Source organism: Castor canadensis, chromosome 1 (genome assembly GCF_047511655.1).
Source record: "Castor canadensis chromosome 1, mCasCan1.hap1v2, whole genome shotgun sequence".
In the NCBI taxonomy this organism is placed as follows: Eukaryota; Metazoa; Chordata; class Mammalia; order Rodentia; family Castoridae; genus Castor; species Castor canadensis.
This window is the reverse complement of record NC_133386.1, coordinates 196,344,596-196,363,992: the sequence shown is the minus strand read 5'-3', so window position 1 is coordinate 196,363,992 and position 19,397 is coordinate 196,344,596. Positions and strand designations below refer to the sequence as shown.

General features: G+C 37.1%; 1 protein-coding gene across 1 annotated transcript; it reads right to left on the bottom strand.

The window, feature by feature from the left end:
- Positions 1–3,045: 3,045 nt before the first annotated feature.
- LOC109675139 (olfactory receptor 4D11) lies at positions 3,046–3,981 on the bottom strand. The gene has a single exon (XM_020151932.2). The coding sequence runs from the start codon at positions 3,979–3,981 to the stop codon at positions 3,046–3,048; it is 936 nt and encodes a 311-aa protein (XP_020007521.2).
- Positions 3,982–19,397: the final 15,416 nt, after the last annotated feature.

Sequence of the window (19,397 nt, the reverse complement as noted above, 5' to 3'; positions counted from 1 at the left end):
TTAAGACACAATCTTTCCTTTAGAGGAAGCAGAAAGTTTTTCATTAAAACACACCAAGGACTATGTGGTCTGCCCCTTGACTGAAGTCACTTTGCCTGTAATCATGTGGGAAATGAAACTTAAATAAAGGGTAGCAATGGAAAAATGAAAGTTCTGTGGCTCTGTCAGAGAAACTCTCAGAGACTGGTCTATATTGATTCATATGCTCAATTTATTTTTAAAGCAGCATATACATTTTCTCTATGCAATTATATATATTTCCACCTCTGAGATCTATAATGCATTCAGAATCTATGGAACTAGCATGGCAATTCTGCTTGATATTCATCAACTTAATTACTACAAAAACATTTTATGTTTTTTGTTTTCTGGGGTTTGAATTCAAGGTCTTACACATGCTAGGCAGACACTTTGCCACTTGTGCCATGCCCCAAACATTCTATGTTATTTTTCATGAGTACCTAGAAATGCTTATTGTTAAAACATTTAATTAAGGGAGCATACACACTAAAGGGTAGTTTGAATGTCATGTGTGTGCATAGATTCATGTGACTCTTCTATGATTCTTGGCAGCAGAGCTTAAAAATAATAAAAAATATATAATTTCATTTCATTATGTATACATATATTCAAACATCATGCTGTATACTGCAAATGTAAACACTTATATTTATCAATTATACTCCAATAGAGCTGGTGAAAATCCTGATTTAATTTTTTTGTGGCACTAGCATTTGAAATCAGTGACTCATGTTTGTTATGCAGGCATTCTTACCACTGAAAAACCTGATTTAAATGTGAAAATTGCAGCCCAACTTGTAATTTTATGTTATCTAGATAAATATTTGCGTGATCTGATGTAATCACATTCCTCTTCCCAAGCTGAATTAGGTCATGGTATGTGTTTAGATGCAGTTTGAGGAAGTCATCAGAGACAGTGATAAGGAAAGGGCTCCAGGGTTCCTGCCGCCTTGAGATTATGCTTCTGACATGTAATGACTAAGACCTCATAGATCTTTGCTTTGAACATATTCTGGAATAGTGACAAAAGCATGATCTGAGTGAATCACAAGAGACAGAAAAGGAAAGGATATTTTTGTGTGAATTGGGTTATTAAGTGCTTTGTGGTGTGCGTCTTTCTTAGGCAATTTCATAAAGAGAAGGCTAGGAAGACTTGAGAGCAGAGATACTTGGGTAGGACTTTATGCTTAATACCTTGGCTAGTGTGAATTATTCTTAGAATTTATATGCTTGGGGATTTAACTTAGTATTGTAAAAATCACACTTGGTTGATCAGGTGGCAGGGAACGGCAAACAGTTGAGACAGTTGTTCATAAGCATCATGAATGCTGATAGGGCCAGGAGAGATGCAGTGAGGGGCATAAATAAAGTTAGTCCTCAGTGTTCTCTGTGCTGTCCTAATTTTCCATTGGTATCCTAGTCTTCTTGGTCTGATCCCATGTACCAACTCTCAAAGGTTTTTATCTTTAACCCTTATTTTCTTTTGATCTGAACTCTCCTGTACTTTATCTCTCATCCGCTTCACAGTGACTGTTTGATTTTTATAAATAACAAGCAAGCCTATTTTTCATGGTTGAAAGCTAGTAATTTTAAGATGATGGATGTTTTGAATTCAATTTATATTCTATTTTCTCCTTTCTCATTTTTTTTTTAAGTAAGAAAGACTGTGACCATATGGGGAAGAGTATGACAGGCCAATGGGGTGCAGAAGATTCATTAGACAGAGCAGTAAAAGTGGTATTAATAGTGTCATTTGACTTTCCCTAAGCACGTGCTATCTGCTAGATATTTCATATTTCATGTATATTATCTCACTTTAATCTTACAATAATTCCATGAGATGGCCGTTGTAAAGATCTTTGTGTGGAAATTAGAGATAAGGGCAAAACAGTATCTGCTTGGAAGTGAGGGGGTGGGGGGAAAGAGAGGGGTTGAGGGGGGGAAGGGGGGAAGTAATGACCCAATCATTGTATGCACGTATGAATAAAGGAAATAAAAAAAAAGATCTTTGTGTAGGTAAACAGTGACCTTTGGGTAGTGGAATAATTTGTTTAGACCTAGTTTCTGAAGCCAGGTCTGTACAGTTCTGAAAGTATACCTCTGTTGCCTGGCTTTACTACTTTCACAGACAGTAATACCAGCCTGTAGCCTATACTGTTGTTTAATAAATACCAACAGTTTGAAGAATAGACTGGTTAGAGTTTTTTAAAAATCTTCTCTCTCTCTGGTCCCCTCCTTCCACAACAGTAGGAAGACAAGTGAATGGTGCCCAACCTGAGACTAGCCTTATTAAAGCTGCAGAGGGAGAATCAGTCATTGAATAGTAGAAGTCAATTACCCATGAGTAGGATCTCTGAGGTTCTGCATTTTATTAAACTCATCATGAGAGTGTGATAAATACTTTTAGACCATTGCAAAAAAATCTTCCTAAGCTATTCTCAATAGAAATCCAGGAGGACAATTTTTGTGTGCATAAGACATTCTCTTTAACACATGAGTCCATTTAGAGTTTAAGCACAGGCCAGTTTCTTGATCTGTGATAGGTCACCCACACCCAGTGTATGTGTACTTTAAGGCACTGACCATGAGATCCATCTAGAACTGCATTACAGTTTGGTATAACAGAGCCAACCATGCAAGATGATGCATTTATGTGGCAAAAACAAATGGTTTGAGTATTGATGACATCTCTGTAATTAACTTGATTTAAGACCTTGAAAAAAATCACTTTTAAAAATCTGGGATTTTGTTTCCTTATGTTCTGCTAAGCTGGACTTATAGTTGTTTTGATTGACATATTGTTACTTTGGGCTCTGAATAAAAATCAGTCAGTTAAATCCTGCAACATGTTACATCATGTTGAACAGAAGTTTGGATTTTCAGTTACATATTAATTTAAAGAGTAAGAAAAAAGGAAACAGTTACATAGAAAGTCCAGTTGGATAGATAACCATGTATTTGAGTTATGAATCTATGGAAAACATAGAAAGAGTGCTTAGTGATAAAGAGTTGGGGGTTCTTTTTCTATTCCCTTTCAGAAAGCATAAGTTTTCTCTTCAGTCTCCTCATGGCTAACTTCATCTCATGGTTCCTCAGAGTGTAGATCAAGGGGTTCAGCAAAGGGGAAATGACAGTGAAGGTGACAGAGATGGCCTTATCTGTGGGGAGGGCAGTGAAGGGCCGAGCATAGACATAGATGCAGGGTACAAAATGCAGGGTCACCACAGTGATGTGGGAGGTGCAGGTGGAGATGGCTTTCCCCTTGCCCTCTCCTGCCTGAGACCTTAGCATCATTAGGATGGCTGTGTAGGACACAAGCAAGAAGATAAACCACAATGTAGTGACCAGACCATTGTTGGAAATCATCAGGAGCTCAAGGACAAAGGTATCAGTGCAGACGAGTTTGAGGACTTGGGGGACATCACAGTAAAAAGTGTCAAGAACATTGGGTCCACAAAAGGGGAGTGGGAGCAAGAGAGAAATCTGCACAATGGAGTGGACAAAGCCCCCCACCCAAGAAGCTGCAATGAGGGCTGTGCATCGCCCCCGACTCATGATGGTCACATAGTGCAGGGGCTTGGAGATGGCTATGTAACGGTCAAATGCCATCACAGAGAGAGAAAAAATGTCTGCCCCACCAAGTAAGTGGAAGAAAAACATCTGTGTCATACAGTTCGCATAGGATATGGTCTTTTTCCTTGATAGAAGATCCACCAAGCCCTTAGGAGCAGTGATGGAGGAGAAGCAGATATCTAGGATGGCTAGGTTGCGGAGCAGAAAGTACATGGGGGTGTGAAGGCGAGACTCAGAGGTCACAGTGACCACAATGAGGAGGTTTCCCACCAGAGTTGTCAGGTACACAAAACCCAAAAAAAGGAATAAAATCAAGCTCAGGTCTTGGGTCCGTGTAAGCCCCACAAATATGAATTCTTTTATTCTGGTTTCATTCGACAACTCCATTGAACCATGTTTCCCCTTCCTTGTACATCTTGGAAAATAACAAGAGTGGTGTTTCAGAAAGTGTTTATTCTTCCTCAATGAACTCAGGTTTATAGTCAGGTAACAAGTCTGAACACTCATGAAGGGTCATCATCCCATGGATTGCCACTCCAAGATTATTGCTACTGTGTCCAAAATTACATCTGTAGCACAGTTAATTATTCTTTCTTCTGTAAATAAAAAATGTTTTAGACAACGTATAAAAATAATATTCTAACTGTGAGTTTTAAGAGTTTAAGATAGAAGTGAATGATAAATATTCAGAAATGGACCTTTTGGGGTGTGAGATATAAAATGGAGTTCATTTTTTATGTGAAATAAGCAGTGTGTATGTAAGATGACTAGACCACTTTGTGTTCCACAGGGATATTTGTTTTCATTTGTATGGTTCTGGGAATCATTATCTGCACATGATGTCCTTTGGATTGAAGTTTTCGAAACACTCCCCCCCTGCTTTTTTTTTTTTTGGTGGTACTGGGTTTTGAACTCAGGACCTCACACTTAATGGCAGCTATTCTACCACTTGAGCCACTCCACCAGCCCCTTTATTTGTGTTTGTTATTTTGAAGGAAGGTCTTGCCAACTTTTTGCCCAGGCGGGCTTTGAACCTTCATCCTTCTATTCTTTGCCTCCTGAGTAGCTAAAATTATAGGCACAAGCCATTGGCACCCAGCTCCCCCTCCAATCACAAATGTTTCTCTATAAAGACCTAAAGCCAGAATTTCTTCTTTATTTGTTCTTAAGGGGATTCATTATTTCTACCTTTACTTCACTTGACTACCAAAACACTTGGATAGTGGCTAGCTTCTCAGCCACAGGATAAAAGTATTACTCAGAATTTTTCTTCTGCTAATTATTTTAATTTCATTCTTAAAAACTAGTTATTTTATTGATCTATCAGTGACATATAAGAGACTGCATATATTTGAAATGTATGCTTTGATAAATTTTTGTTTGCAATACTGGAGTTTGAACTCAGCTCCTCACACTTGCTAGGCAAGCACTCTACCACTTGAGCCACTGCACCAACCCTTTGATAAGTTTTGACTTAAATATGCAGTCAGGACACTACTAAGATAGTGAACATATTTACCACTACAAACGTGACCTTGTGATCTTCTCCACTGGGTCTCCTCTCCCTTTCCTTCTTTAGACAATCACTCAAACACTTTGTCATTATATATCAGTTCATATTTTCTATAAATGGAATCCCACTCTGTGTACCCTTTCCTGGTCTGGTTTTTTTCACTCATGAAATTCGTTCATGTTTTTGTGTTTTCTGATGCTTTGTTCCTTTTTATTATGTGAATACACCACAGTTTATCCATTTACTTAGTAATGAACACCTCATTGTTTCTAGTTTTTTGACTATTACAACTAAAGCTACAACCATATGTTTTCATTTTTCTTATGTAAATATCTAAGAGCAGAATTTCTACAGTTCTCAACATTAATTAACAAAAAACAATCAATCCAATTTTATAAAAGGACAAATGATTTGAACAGATGATTTGACAGGAAGATATAAACATTTAAAATAAGTACATGAAAAGATGCTCAATACTGTTTGTGAATGGGGAAATGTAAATTAAAACCAAAGTATAAATTAAAAACAATATAGACCTATTAGAATGACTAATATAAGAACAGTGATACATCAAGAGTGTAGAGAACCTGTAACACTAGTGAGAATGTAAAATGTCAAAACCACTTTTGAAAATAATTGGACTTAAAATGCTAAACATATACTTACCATGTAACAATGTGGCTTTTTTCTGTTCCTTTCCTTTCTTAGTCATTCTATGAAATGGCTCCTGTTTTTTTTTTTTCCCACTTTACTTCCATTTTCATTCCATAACCAGAAACAAAAGGTCAAAGGTCACCTTTCTTCTCTTTTTTGGGGATGTGTTCTTTCAGTTCCAGGGGAGATATTTCTTTCCATCTAGCTCACCTTCCCGTCAAGTTTTCTTTCTTCTGTTTGAAATTTTGTCCACATCAACTTAATATGAGGAGTAAATAACAAGCTACCAAAGGTGTGTTAGAGGAGGTAAGAGTCCTGATGAACTCTGGTACCACAGAGCCTGACCAAAGCCCAGGAAATTCCTGGTCACGCTGACATGACCAAGTCACTTTACCCCTTTGGCTTCATTCTCTGCACTTGTCACTTGAAGAGAACGGTATCTTCTTCATATAACTTTGGTATGAATTAAATGAATTAATCTACATAAAGCCACCAGTATTTGAAGTATTTCCTCATTTGTAATAAGTACAATTACATAAAGAAAACTCTGGGTTAGTCACTCACACACATAGCTTCTTCAAATACATTGACAATATTTTAGAGGAACTGTATATTTTCAAGTGTATATATCCTAAAACAACTTCATCAGAACCAAGTGTTGAAGAAAATAGCAGGTATTGTTCTTTCACTGGAATAAAAGTGACCCAGTGGATGGTGATGACATTTGAGAGTAAAAAGAGCACATGCTTACTTTGGCTTTTTGCCTGACATTGTCTAAGCACAACAGTGAAGTTGTTTGGTGCAACGTTTCTGCAGCAAGAGCCTTTGGGTTCGATACCTGGCTTTGCCTTCAGGCTATTTGGGCAAGTGTGTGACTACATTGAGTTTCTACTTCTTCATCTGTGGAATGGAAATAACGATAATACCCACCACTCAGGGAAGGAATGAGGATTAGGTGGATTGACGTATGTGGGTTGTAATACACATGTGCATGGAAGCAACACTAAGAATCTCTCCATTTATAGCTATCTTTATCTCATATTAGCAAAAATGCTATGTCTTTCTTATTACCCCTTATGTTTTCTCTTCAACAAAATTGGAGAACAAGAGGTTGGAACAGGCTCTGCCCCTAAGCAGGGGTTGTGGGGGTGGAGGGTGGGGAGGGAAGAGGTGGCCCAAAGAAACTATACTTATATAAGGAAATGTAAAAATGATTAAATAAAAAGAAAAGAAATTGAAAGAACTTTGCACTTTTCAAATAAAAACAAACAAAAAATGAAGACAACCTCTTACAAAATAAAGGAAACCTATTCCAACTTCTGTTCCACTCTTCTGCTACTTTTAATCCACATACATATTTAGAATATATTGATGGAGCTCTGGCAGAGTTTTAGGCTATTTGAGAAAAAGGACTACAATCTAACACTGTGTGAAAATAATTAAAATCTAATAGTATGTGGAAGTGATGGGGACCATTTCAAGGCAGATGAAAAACTGAGTGTGAGAAAAGGATGATTTTTTCACTAAAATGCTCAGAAAAACTGCACAGATGAATCCACATTTATACTTGGGGCACATGGAAATGGGAAGAAAGGGTGTTCTGGATTTAGAGGACTATTAAATTTGTGGAAATTGGGCAGGAAGTTTGGCTGGAAAGAAAGGGTTCAAACATGAAGACATTGAACAACATGGGAAAGAAAATCAGTGCTATTTTTTTTGCAAATCTAAAAAGGGCATGTAAGTATTTACTCTATTAGTCTTTCAATTTTTCTGAGGGTTTAAAATATACTTTTCACTTCAGGTTTAAATTTAGGATAAGAATTGCTCCTGTAGATTTCAGTCTGAGGAGATCCTTCTAGATAGAGGAAAAATATATAAGAAAAATTTCTTTTCTACACAATTCATGAAGTCCTAGAGAACAAAAGCCTCCCTTTCCTCAGTCTCCACTGAACTCACTTCTATGAATTCATTTTGTAATGTCCTCTTTGTTCATATTTCTACACTCTGCTCTCTATTACTGAAAGTTCTCCTTTAAATGTAACATCTTGTGTATGTGTGATATTATTTGTAGTCAAAATGTATTTATGGACCCTAAAGATCACATCAAGATTTCAATATTTTTAACTTTTTTTTTCACTCTTGTGAGTGGACATCAGATACTACACACATACTTGTAGAGTTACATCTCTTACCTACAACCTCCAGTCTTCTTTCAGAACTCCAATTTATTAAAGAAAGTTCACATGAACCTTGGGTATCATCTAGCTTCCAAAAGTTCTCTTAACCCCCTTTTGATTTCAGTAGCTTCTTTCTTTATTGATGTGACGAAGGGCAGACTCAAGGAATAATATTTCTTGGCTATTCTACACTGATTCACAGTGCTCTATCACATTTAATGAATTCTTAATCCCAGAACAAGTGTGAGAATTATCAAAGGGATTATAGTGGGTGTGATTGTGGAAAAATTCTGCTGATGGCAAGGTTGTTTCACTGGGAATAATTAAGAAGGCATAACACAGGCATAAAGCATAGGAATATACATTTTGTCTAGTCTAAAGTTTTCTACAGGCAATAGAAAGAGTGAACCCCTTTATCCTCTGGCTTCAATAGGAAGAGAAGTTTTGTTAAAATGTGTCAATTTGTACACTTTGGAAACCCAAAACAGTGCTATTTTTGGTCACCAAACTTGCTTGGTGAGTACATGTACAGATACACGTGTAGCTGATAGAGGTACTGACCCACTGCTGAGTCCTTATCCTACTCTATTTCCAAGTCTGACATTTACACAAAGAGAACTGGAAATGCCAGGGACATGGGAGTTTGGGAGGAGTCCCATTCCTCCTCCTATTTCAGCACTTTTTGTTCACAGGGAGTCCCTCATTTGGGAAGGAGGTTGAAGCTGCCCCAGGACAGAGCAACATTTCTGGCTGTTCACACTAAGACTAATGAGGCAAAATGAAGCAGAATGACAAGCCAGCTCACTTGATTCCATGATAGATAGCTGTATTGTTTTATTTGCTCTGATTATTTTGCTTTTTTCCCCAGGCTTACTGACCACAATCCTCCTATTTTAAGTTTCCCACAGTTACTGGGAGGAGAAGTGCATGCCACTATGACCAGATTTTTTTGTTGAGATGGGATCTCACAAATGTTTTTTGCCCAGGTTGGCCTGAACTGCAGTGCTCCCAATCTCAGTCTCCCTTATAATTTGGGATGATGGAAGCATACCACTGCACCTAGGTATTGGTTGATAAGGGGTCTCACTAACTTTTTGCCTGGGCTGGCCTAGAACCAAGAGCCTCCTCATCTCAGCTTCCCAAGTAGTTAGGATTACAGGCGTGAACCACGAGTGCCTGGTTATTTTACCCATCTAGTGTAAGATAGGTATAGTTGTCTGGCAAGTATTTGTGGGATGGGGGGAGGGTGAATGAAAGAGATTAAGGAGAGGGAATATTATTGATAGAGTTCATATACATATACGAATTAGAACAATGAAACCTCTTGCAATCACTTAAAGTGGTTGGGAGGGAGGTTAGGGGAAGAGATGGTGGAGGTGATCTAACCAATGTATAATGTAAGCTTATTATGAAGAGTCACAATGAATCCCCCTTAAAAGAAATATATCCTAATAATAAAAAATTATTAAAAACTAAAAAAAAGATCTATAGTTTTAGGGCCTTGAAAACTGAACATTGGCAATCATAGCTTTTCCTGTCTATCTGGAATGGTTCAATGGTAGAAGGTCACAGTGTTCCTGTCCCAGACAGCTTTGAGGCAGCCGGGCTCACCTTCCTTCTCTTGCCAGGAACCTCCTTGAAAATCACTAAAAGTCCAGTCCCAACTGCTTCTCTCCACCCACCACCAGAATTAAACTTAGTGCATCCAGCTTTGTCCCTGAAGAAGCCACCAAACAGCATCTTAACTTTGTAGCACTAGTTTTGAATTACTGTTTGGATTCAGAACTTTCCCTGTTGTAATATGTAGGGATTTACTTTATGTATGTAGAACTTGATAAAGGTTTCCTTTTGAAATTGACAAACCCCAATATCCAAAGTACATACATAAATAAACAAACAAACAAATAAATTAAATAAGTGGGAGAGGAAGAAATTGCTTCAGGTTTCCCAAATGACAGTTTGTCATGATATTACTTTTCAGTATTAACCAAAAGACCCCCAAACAGTACTCTTTTCACCTCCAAAGGCTTTCAGGAAAGACAAACAACTGGAATCTAGACAAATTGTCTAAAGAAACATCTTTGTACAAAAATAAGAACAATTTTTTTGATGCTTCCTATGTACCAAATATTTTTTAACAAGTTGAACTTTTATGTATTTATTTTAATACATTTTTTTTGTGATACTGGGCCTCATGCTTGCTGGACAAGCACTCTAGCTCTTGAGCCATGCCCTGAATCCTTTTGCTTTTAGTTTGTTTTCAGATAGGGTCTGGTGCTTTTGCTTGGGCTGGCCTCAGACTGCAATCCCTACTTCTGCCCCCTGAGTTTCTGATTTAAATTTATATGCCATTGTGCTTGAACCTATTTTAATTTCTTTATTAACATATATTAATTGTACAAAGGGGTTCCATTATGACATTTCCATCCATGATTAGAATATACTTTGGTCATATTCACCCCCTCTATCACTCTTTCTTTTCCTCTTTCCATTTTTCTCCCCTCTCCTCTACTTTCTTCCCCTCTCCTCCCCTCCTGTCTTCTCCCCTCTCCCGTTTTACCTCCCTTCTTGTTTCCCTTCCTCTCTTCCTCTCTCCTTCCTTCCCTCCCTTCCTTCGTTTATTCTGTTTGTTTCTTTCTTTGTTTCACAATTCTTATGTTGCTGAACTCAGGGCTTATGCACTTGCTATTCAGAAACTCCACCACTTGAGCCATGCCTCCAGCCCCTATTACTCTCTTATTCTTCCTCTCCCTCTTCCCTTCCAATGGTATGTCCCTACTAGTAGTATGTCTTTTATTTTCTCCTTCTCTTTTTTCTTCTTCTTTTGGTGGCAGTGGGATTTGAATTCAAGGCCTTAGCTTGCTAGGGAAGTACTATACCACTTGAGTTACCCCTCTGTATATTCTTTTAATTTCATACTTAATTTCCCCCCTAGATTGTACATGTGATGCTTGTCTTTGTGGGTCTGGCTTTTTTCAATTAACATGATTTCCAGTTCCATCCATTTTCCTGCAAATGACATAATTTCATCCTACATGGCTGAGTAAAACCCTGTTGTGTGTATGTACCACATTTTGTTTAATCATTGATGGGCCTCTAGGCTAATTTCATAACTTGGCTATTATTTATAGTGTCATGATAAGCATGCTATACTTCGATTCCTTTGAATGTACACATAGGTACTCTTGGGAAGTCTGGCTGGATCAGATGGAGGTTCTATTTTTAGGTTTTTGAGGACCCTCCATATTGATTTGCAGTGTGGCTACACTAATTTAAATCCTAACCATATGCATCTCCCCTGAATTCTTTCCAGCCATGGCTATTTGTTTTCTTGATGATAGTCATTCTGTCTGGGGTGAGACGGAGCTCATCCTACTCTTGACCTGCATTTTCTTGATGGCTAAGGGATGCTGAACATTTATTCATGTGTGATTTATCTTGGATACTTGCTCATTTGAAAAGTGTTCAGGTGCATTGTCCACTTATTGATTTGATCATTTGCTCTTTGGTGGTTTAATTTCTTGCATTCTCTATATATGCTAGATATCAAGCCCTTGTTAGATGAATATATGGCAAAAATTTTTTTCCTATTCTGGAGGCTGTCTCTTCACTGTGTTCATTGTTTCTTTTGATGTCAGAAGCTTTTTAATTTTATTTAATCCCATTTGTCAATTCTTGCTCTTGTTTCCTGAGTTTCTGGAACCCTATTCTGAAAGTTATTGTCTATGTCTAGATCTTCTAGTGTTTTCTTGTAGTAGATTCAGTTTAAGGACTTATATTAAGGTCTTTGATCCATTTTTAGTTGAATTTTACACAGGGCAAGAGAAAAGTTTCTAGTTTCAGTCTTCTACCTTTGGTATCTAGTTTTCTTAACAGCACTTGTTAAAGATGCTTTTTTCAAATACTTGTTTTTGGCAACTTTGTCAAGAGTTAGATTATATAACTCTTTGGGCTTTTTTCTGGATATTCTATTCTCTTCCCCTAGTCTACATGTATGTTTTTGTGTCAATTACATGCTGGTTTTGTTTCTATGGCTCTGGATTACAGTTTGAAGCCAGTTATTGTGATCCCCATAGTATTGGTCTTTTTTGCTCATAATTTCTTTGCCTATTAAGAGTCTTTTGTGTTTTTATATGAATTTTAGGATTGTTGTTTCTATTTCTGTGAAGCACATTACAGTGATTACATTCAATCTGTGGATAACCTTCAGGAATACATCCATTTTTGCAAGCTAATCTTGCAGATCCATTAACATAAGAAGTGTTTCCATCTGCTAGTGTCTTCTATAATTTCTTTCTATAATGCTTTTATAGTTTCCATTGTAGAGGTCTTTTTATTAACATATATTGATTGTACTTTGATCAAATCCCACCTGTAACTCTTTCTTATCTCTCTGTAGAGGTCTTCATCATGTTTCGTTAAGATTATGCTTAGGTATTTCATTTTTTGAGGCTATTATGAATGAGATTATTTTCCTACCTTCTTTTTCATCAGGCTTCATGTGAAGCTACTGACTTTTGTATCCCACTACTTTGCTGAAAGTGTTGATCAGACTTAGTAGTGTTCTGGTGGAGTCTTTAGAATCTTTTAAGTATGGGATCTTATCATTTGCGAAATGGAGTGATTTGAGGTTTTTATTTCCTATTTTTATTTCCTTTTGTCCCTTTCTCTTGGTTTATTGCTTCGGCTAAGAATTCAAGCACTATATTGAGTAAGAGTGCAGAGAATGGACAACCTTATCTCATTGTTGATTTTAGAGGAAATGCTTTCAGTTTTTTCCCCATTCTTTAAAAGTTGTCAATAGATCTGTAATATATAGCCTTTGTTATGTTGAAGTATGACCCTTCCATTTCTAGTTTCTTCAGATCTTTTATCATGAAGGAGTGTTGGATTTTGTTAAAGGAATTTTCTACATCTATTGAGATGACCATGTGATTCTTGTCCTTGTTTATATACTTATATACTTATTGTGTTTCTCCGTTTGTGTATTCTGAACTACCCTTGTGTTCCTGGAATGATTCCAACTTGACTATGATATGTCATCCTTTTAACATGTTGATTTTCAAATACCTAGGAGTGAATTTAACAAAGGTTGTGAATGACCTCTACAAGGAGAATTACAAATTCCTGAAGAAAGAGATCAAGGAAGACTATAGAAGATGGAAAGATCTCCCATGCTCATGGATCGGTAGAATCAACATAGTAAAAATGTCTATACTACCGAAAGCAATCTACATGTTTAATGCAATTCTCATCAAAATCTCAATGACATTCATCACAGAAATTGAAAAATCTACCCTAAAGTTCATTTGGAAACACAAGAGACTGCGAATAGCCAAGGCAATACTCAGTAAAAAGAGCAATGGTGGAGGTATCACAATTCCTGACTTCAAAATATATTACAAAGCAATAGCAATAAAAGAAGCATGGTACTGGTAAAAAAACAGACATGAAGACCAGTGGAACAGAATAGAGGACCCAGTTATGAACCCACACAACTATACCCACCTCATTTTTGACAAAGGTGCCAAAAATATATGATGGAGAAAAGACAGCCTCTTCAACAAATGTTGCTGGAAAAAGTGGTTATCCATCTGCAAAAAAACTGAAACTAATCCATGTTTATCATCCTGTACTAGTATCAACTCAAAATGGATCAAGGACCTAAATATCAGACCTGAAACTCTGAAGTTAGTTCAGGAAGGAGAAGGAAACACTCTGGAACAGGTAGGTATAGGCAAAGACTTCCTCAATAGAACCCCAGCAGCCCAGCAACTAAGAGAAAGGATGAATAAATGGGACTTCATAAAATCAAAAGCTTCTGCACAACAAAAGAAATGGTCTCTAAACTGAAAAGACCACCCACAGTGTTGGAGTAAATATTTGCCAGCTATACATCAGACCAGGGACTGATAACCAGAGTATACAGGGAACTTAAGAAACTAAACTCTCCTAAAATCAATGAACCAATTAAGAAATGGGCAACTGAACTAAACAGACCTTTTTCAAAAGAAGAAATTCAAATAGCAAAAAAACACATGAAAAAAAGCTCACTATCCCTAGCAATAAAGGAAATGCAAATTAAAACCACACTAGGATTCCACCTCAACTCTGTTAGAATAGCCATCATCAAAAATACCAACACCAGGTGTTGGTGAGGACGTGGAGAAAAGGAATCCTAGTACACTGCTGGTGGGAATGCAAGCTAGTACAACCACTCTGGAGAAAAATTTGGAGGCTTCTTAAAAATCTAAACATAGGTCTACCATATGATCCATCAGTTCCACTCCTGGGGATATACTCAAAGGAATGCAACTCGGGTTACTCCAAAGGCATCTGCACACCCATGTTTATTGCAGCGCTATTCACAATAGCCAAGTTATAGAAACAACAAGATGCCCCACTACTGTCGAATGGATTAAGAAAATGTGGTATTTATATACAATGGAATTTTACTCAGCCATGAAGAAAGAATGAAATCTTATCATTCTCAAGTAAATGGATGGAACTGGAGAACATCGTTCTGAGTGAGGTTAGCCAGGCTCAGAAGACTAAAAATCATATGTTCTTCCTTGTATGCAGACTTTAGATCTAGGGCAAATGCAGCAGTGTGATTGGACTTGGATCACATGACAAGGGGAGAGCACATACGGGAGATATAGTAATAGGTAGAAACCCCAAAACATGAAAGTGTTTGATTTCCCCACTCCAGAGGAACTAATAAAGAAACCGTAAATCGACAGGTTAACACTAGCAGGGGATCAGGAACCAATGTAAAGATCAGTTAGAGTTGAATCAACATGGGTCGTAACACGTGGGTACATGAGAGCAATAATAGGAATCTTTCTGTATAGCCATCCTTAACTCAACTAGCAAAAATGCTTTGTCTTTTTAACTATGCTTATGTCTTTTCTTCAACAAAATCGGTCACAAGTCCAAGCCCCTTGTTGTGTTTGCCCTTGATCTAATGTCCGCATATGAGGGAGAACATATGATTTTTGGTCTTTTGGGCCAGGCTAACCTCACTCAGAATGATGTTCTCCAAGTCCATCCATTTACCAGCGAATGATAACATTTCGTTCTTCTTCATGGCTGCATAGAATTCCATTGTGTATAGATACCACATTTTCTTAATCCATTCGTCGGTGGTGGGGCATCTTGGCTGTTTCCATAACTTGGCTATTGTGAATAGTGCCGCAATAAACATGGGTGTGCAGGTGCCTCTGGAGTAAAGTCTTTTGGGTATATCCCCAAGAGTGGTATTACTGGATCAAATGGTAGATCAATGTCTAGCTTTTTAAGTAGCCTCCAAATTTTTTTCCAGAGTGGTTGTACTAGTCTACATTCCCACCAACAGTGTAAGAGGGTTCCTTTTTCCCTGCATCTTCGCCAACACCTGTTGTTGGTGGTGTTGCTGATGATGGCTATTCTAACAGGGGTGAGGTGGAATCTTAGCGTGGTTTTAATTTGCATTTCCTTTATTGCTAGAGATGGTGAGCATTTTTTCATGTGTTTTCTGGCCATTTGAATTTCTTCTTTTGAGAAAGTTCTGTTTAGTTCACTTGCCCATTTCTTTATTGGTTCATTAGTTTTGGGAGAATTTAGTTTTTTAAGTTCCCTATATATTCTGGTTATCAGTCCTTTGCCTGATGTATAGTTGGCAAATATTTTCTCCCACTCTGTGGGTGTTCTCTTCAGTTTAGAGACCATTTCTTTTGATGAACAGAAGCTTTTTAGCTTTATGAGGTCCCATTTATCTATGCTATCTCTTAGTTGCTGTGCTGCTGGGGTTTCATTGAGAAAGTTCTTACCTATACCTACTAACTCCAGAGTATTTCCTACTCTTTCTTGTATCAACTTTAGAGTTTGTAGTCTGATATTAAGATCCTTGATCCATTTTGAGATAATCTTGGTATAGGGTGATATACATGGATCTAGTTTCAGTTTTTTGCAGACTGCTAACCAGTTTTCCCAACAGTTTTTGCTGAAGAGGCTGCTATTTCTCCATCATATATTTTTAGCTCCTTTGTCAAAGATAAGTTGGTTATAGTTGTGTGGCTTCATATCTGGGTCCTCTACTCTGTTCCACTGGTCTTCATGTCTGTTTTTGTGCCAGTACCATGCTGTTTTTATTGTTATTGCTTTGTAATATAGTTTGAAGTCAGGTATTGTGATACCTCCTGCATTGTTCTTTTGACTGAGTATTGCCTTGGCTATTCATGGCCTCTTGTATTTCCATATAAATTTAACAGTAGATTTTTCCATCTCTTTAATGAATGTCATTGGAATTTTGATGGGAATTGCATTAAACATGTAGATTACTTTTGGGAGTATTGACATTTTTACTATGTTGATTCTACCAATCCATGAGCATGGGAGATCTCTCCACTTTCTATAGTCTTCCTCAATCTCTTTCTTCAGAAGTGTATAGTTTTCCTTGTAGAGGTCTTTCACATCTTTTGTTAGGTTTACACCTAGGTATTTGATTTTTTTGAGGGTATTGTAAATGGAATTGTTTTCATACATTCTTTTTCCGTTTGCTCATTGTTAGTGTATAGAAATGCTAATGATTTTTCTATGTTGATTTTATATCCTGCTACCTTGCTATAGCTATTGATGATGTCTAGAAGCTTCTGAGTAGAGTTTTTTTGTGTCTTTAAGGTATAGGATCATGTCATCTGCAAATAGGGATATTTTGACAGTTTCTTTACCTATCTGTATTCCTTTTATTCCTTCTTCTTGCCTAATTGCTCTGGCTAGGAATTCCAGTACTATGTTGAATAGGAGTGGAGATAGTGGGCATCCTTGTCTGGTTCCTGATTTTAGAGGGAATGGTTTCAGTTTTTCTCCTTTGAGTATAATGCTGGCTGTAGGTTTGTCATATACGGCTTTTATAATGTTGAGGAACTTTCCTTCTATTCCTAGTTTTCTTAGAGCTTTTATCATGAAATGATGTTGGATCTTATCAAAGGCTTTTTCTGCATCTATTGAGATGATCAATTGGTTTTTGTCTTTGCTTCTGTTAATGTGGTTTATTACGTTTATTGATTTTCATATGTTGAACCACTCCTGCATCCCTGGGATGAAGCCTACTTGGTCGTGGTGAATAATCTTTTTGATATGTTGCTGAATTCAGTTTGCCATTATTTTGTTGAGGATTTTTGCATCAATGTTCATTAAGGAGATTGGCCTACAGTTCTCCTTTTTGGAGGTGTCTTTGCCTGGTTTTGGGATAAGTGTAATACTGGCTTCATAAAATGTGTTTGGCAGTTTTCCTTTCCTTTCTATTTTGTGGAACAGTTTAAGGAGGGTTGGTATCAGTTCTTCTTTAAAGGTCTGATAGAATTCAGCAGAGAATCCATCAGGTCCTGGACTTTTCTTTTTGGGGAGACTCTTGATTGCTGCTTCAATTTCATTTTGTGTTATAGGTCTATTCAGGTGATTAGTTTCCTCTTGGTTCAGTTTTGGATGATCATATGTATCTAGAAATCTGTCCATTTCTTTAAGATTTTCAAATTTATTTGAATATAGGTTCTCAAAGTAGTCTCTGATGATTTCCTGGACTTCCATGGTGTTTGTTGTTATCTCCCCTTTTGCATTCCTAATTCTACTAATTTGGGTTTTTTCTCTCCTTATTTTAGTCAGGTTTGCCAGGGGTCTATCGATCTTGTTTATTTTTTCAAAGAACCAACTTTTTGTTTCATTAATTCTTTGTATGGTTTTTTTGGTTTCTATTTCGTTGATTTCAGCTCTTATTTTTATTATTTCTCTCCTTCTATTTGTTTTGGGATTTGCTTGTTCTTGTTTTTCTAGGAGTTTTTATGTATCATTAGGTCATTGATTTGGGATCTTTCAATCTTTTTAATATATGCACTCATGGCTATAAACTTTCCTCTCAGGACTGCCTTAGCTGTGTCCCATAGGTTCCGGTAGGTTGTGTTTTCATTTTCATTGACTTCCAGGAACTTTTTAATTTCCTCTTTTATTGCATCGATGATCCATTGTTCATTAAGTAATGAGTTATTTAGTTTCCAGCTGTTTGCATGCTTTTTGTCTTTACTTTTGTTGTTGAGTTCTACTTTTACTGCATTGTGTTCAGATAGTATGCACGGTATTATTTCTATTTTCTTATATTTGCTGAGGCTTGCTTTGTGCCCTAGGATATGATCTATTTTGGAGAAGGTTCCATGGGCTGCTGAGAAGAATGTATATTGTGTAGAGGTTGGATGAAATGTTCTGTAGACATCTGCTAGGTCCATTTGATCTATTGCATATTTTAGATCTTGGATTTCTTTATTGATTTTTTTGTTTGGATGACCTATCTATTGATGATAATGGGGTGTTAAAGTCTCCCACAACCATTGTGTTGGCGTTTATATATGCTTTTAGGTCTTTCAGGGTATGTTTGATGAAATTCGGTGCATTGACATTGGGTGCATACAGATTGATGATTATTATTTCCTTTTGGTCTATTTCCCCTTTTATTAGTATGGAATGTCCTTCTTTATCTCGTTTGATCAATGTAGGTTTGAAGTCTACTTTGTCAGAGATAAGTATTGCTACTCCTGCCTGTTTTAGGGGGCCAATGGCTTGGTAAATCTTCTTCCAGCCTTTCATCCTAAGCATATGCTTATTTCTGTCGGTGAGATGAGTCTCCTGTAAGCAACAAATTGTTGGATCTTCTTTTTTAATCCATTTTGTCAAACAGTGTCTTTTGATGGGTGAATTAAGTCCATTAACATTAAGCATTAGTACTGATAGTTATGTGGTGATTCCTGTCATTTAGTTGTCTTAGTTGTTTGAAGGTTTGATTGTGTATACCTAAGTTGAGGTTACTCTCTACTGTCTTGCTTTTTCTTTTCCTGTGGTTTGGTGCTTCCTGCCTCTTCATGGTTAAGTTGGGTGTCACTTTCTGTGTGCAGAATCCCTTGCAGAATCTTTTGTAATGGTGGCTTTGTGGTCACATATTGTTTTAGTTTCTGCTTATCATGGAAGACTTTTATTGCTCCATCTATTTTGAATGATAGCTTTGCTGGGTAGAGTATCCTGGGGTTGAAGTTATTTTCATTCAGCGCCCGGAAGATCTCACCCCATGCTCTTCTTGCTTTTAATGTTTCTGTTGATAATTCTGCTGTGATTTTGATGAGTTTACCTTTGTATGTTACCTGTTTTTTCTCTCTTACATCCTTCAATATTCTTTCCTTAGTTTCTGAACTTGTTGTTTTAATGATGATATGTCGTGGAGTAGTTCTATTTTGATCTTGTCTGTTTGGTGTCCTGGAGTCCTCTTGCATCTGTATGGGAATATCTTTCTCTAGATTTGGGAAATTTTCCGTTATTATTTTGTTGAATATATTATGCATTCCCTTCGCTTGCACCTCTTCTCCTTCTTTGATGCCCATGATTCTCAAGTTTGGTCTTTTGATGGAGTCGGTGAGTTCTTGCATTTTCTTTTCACA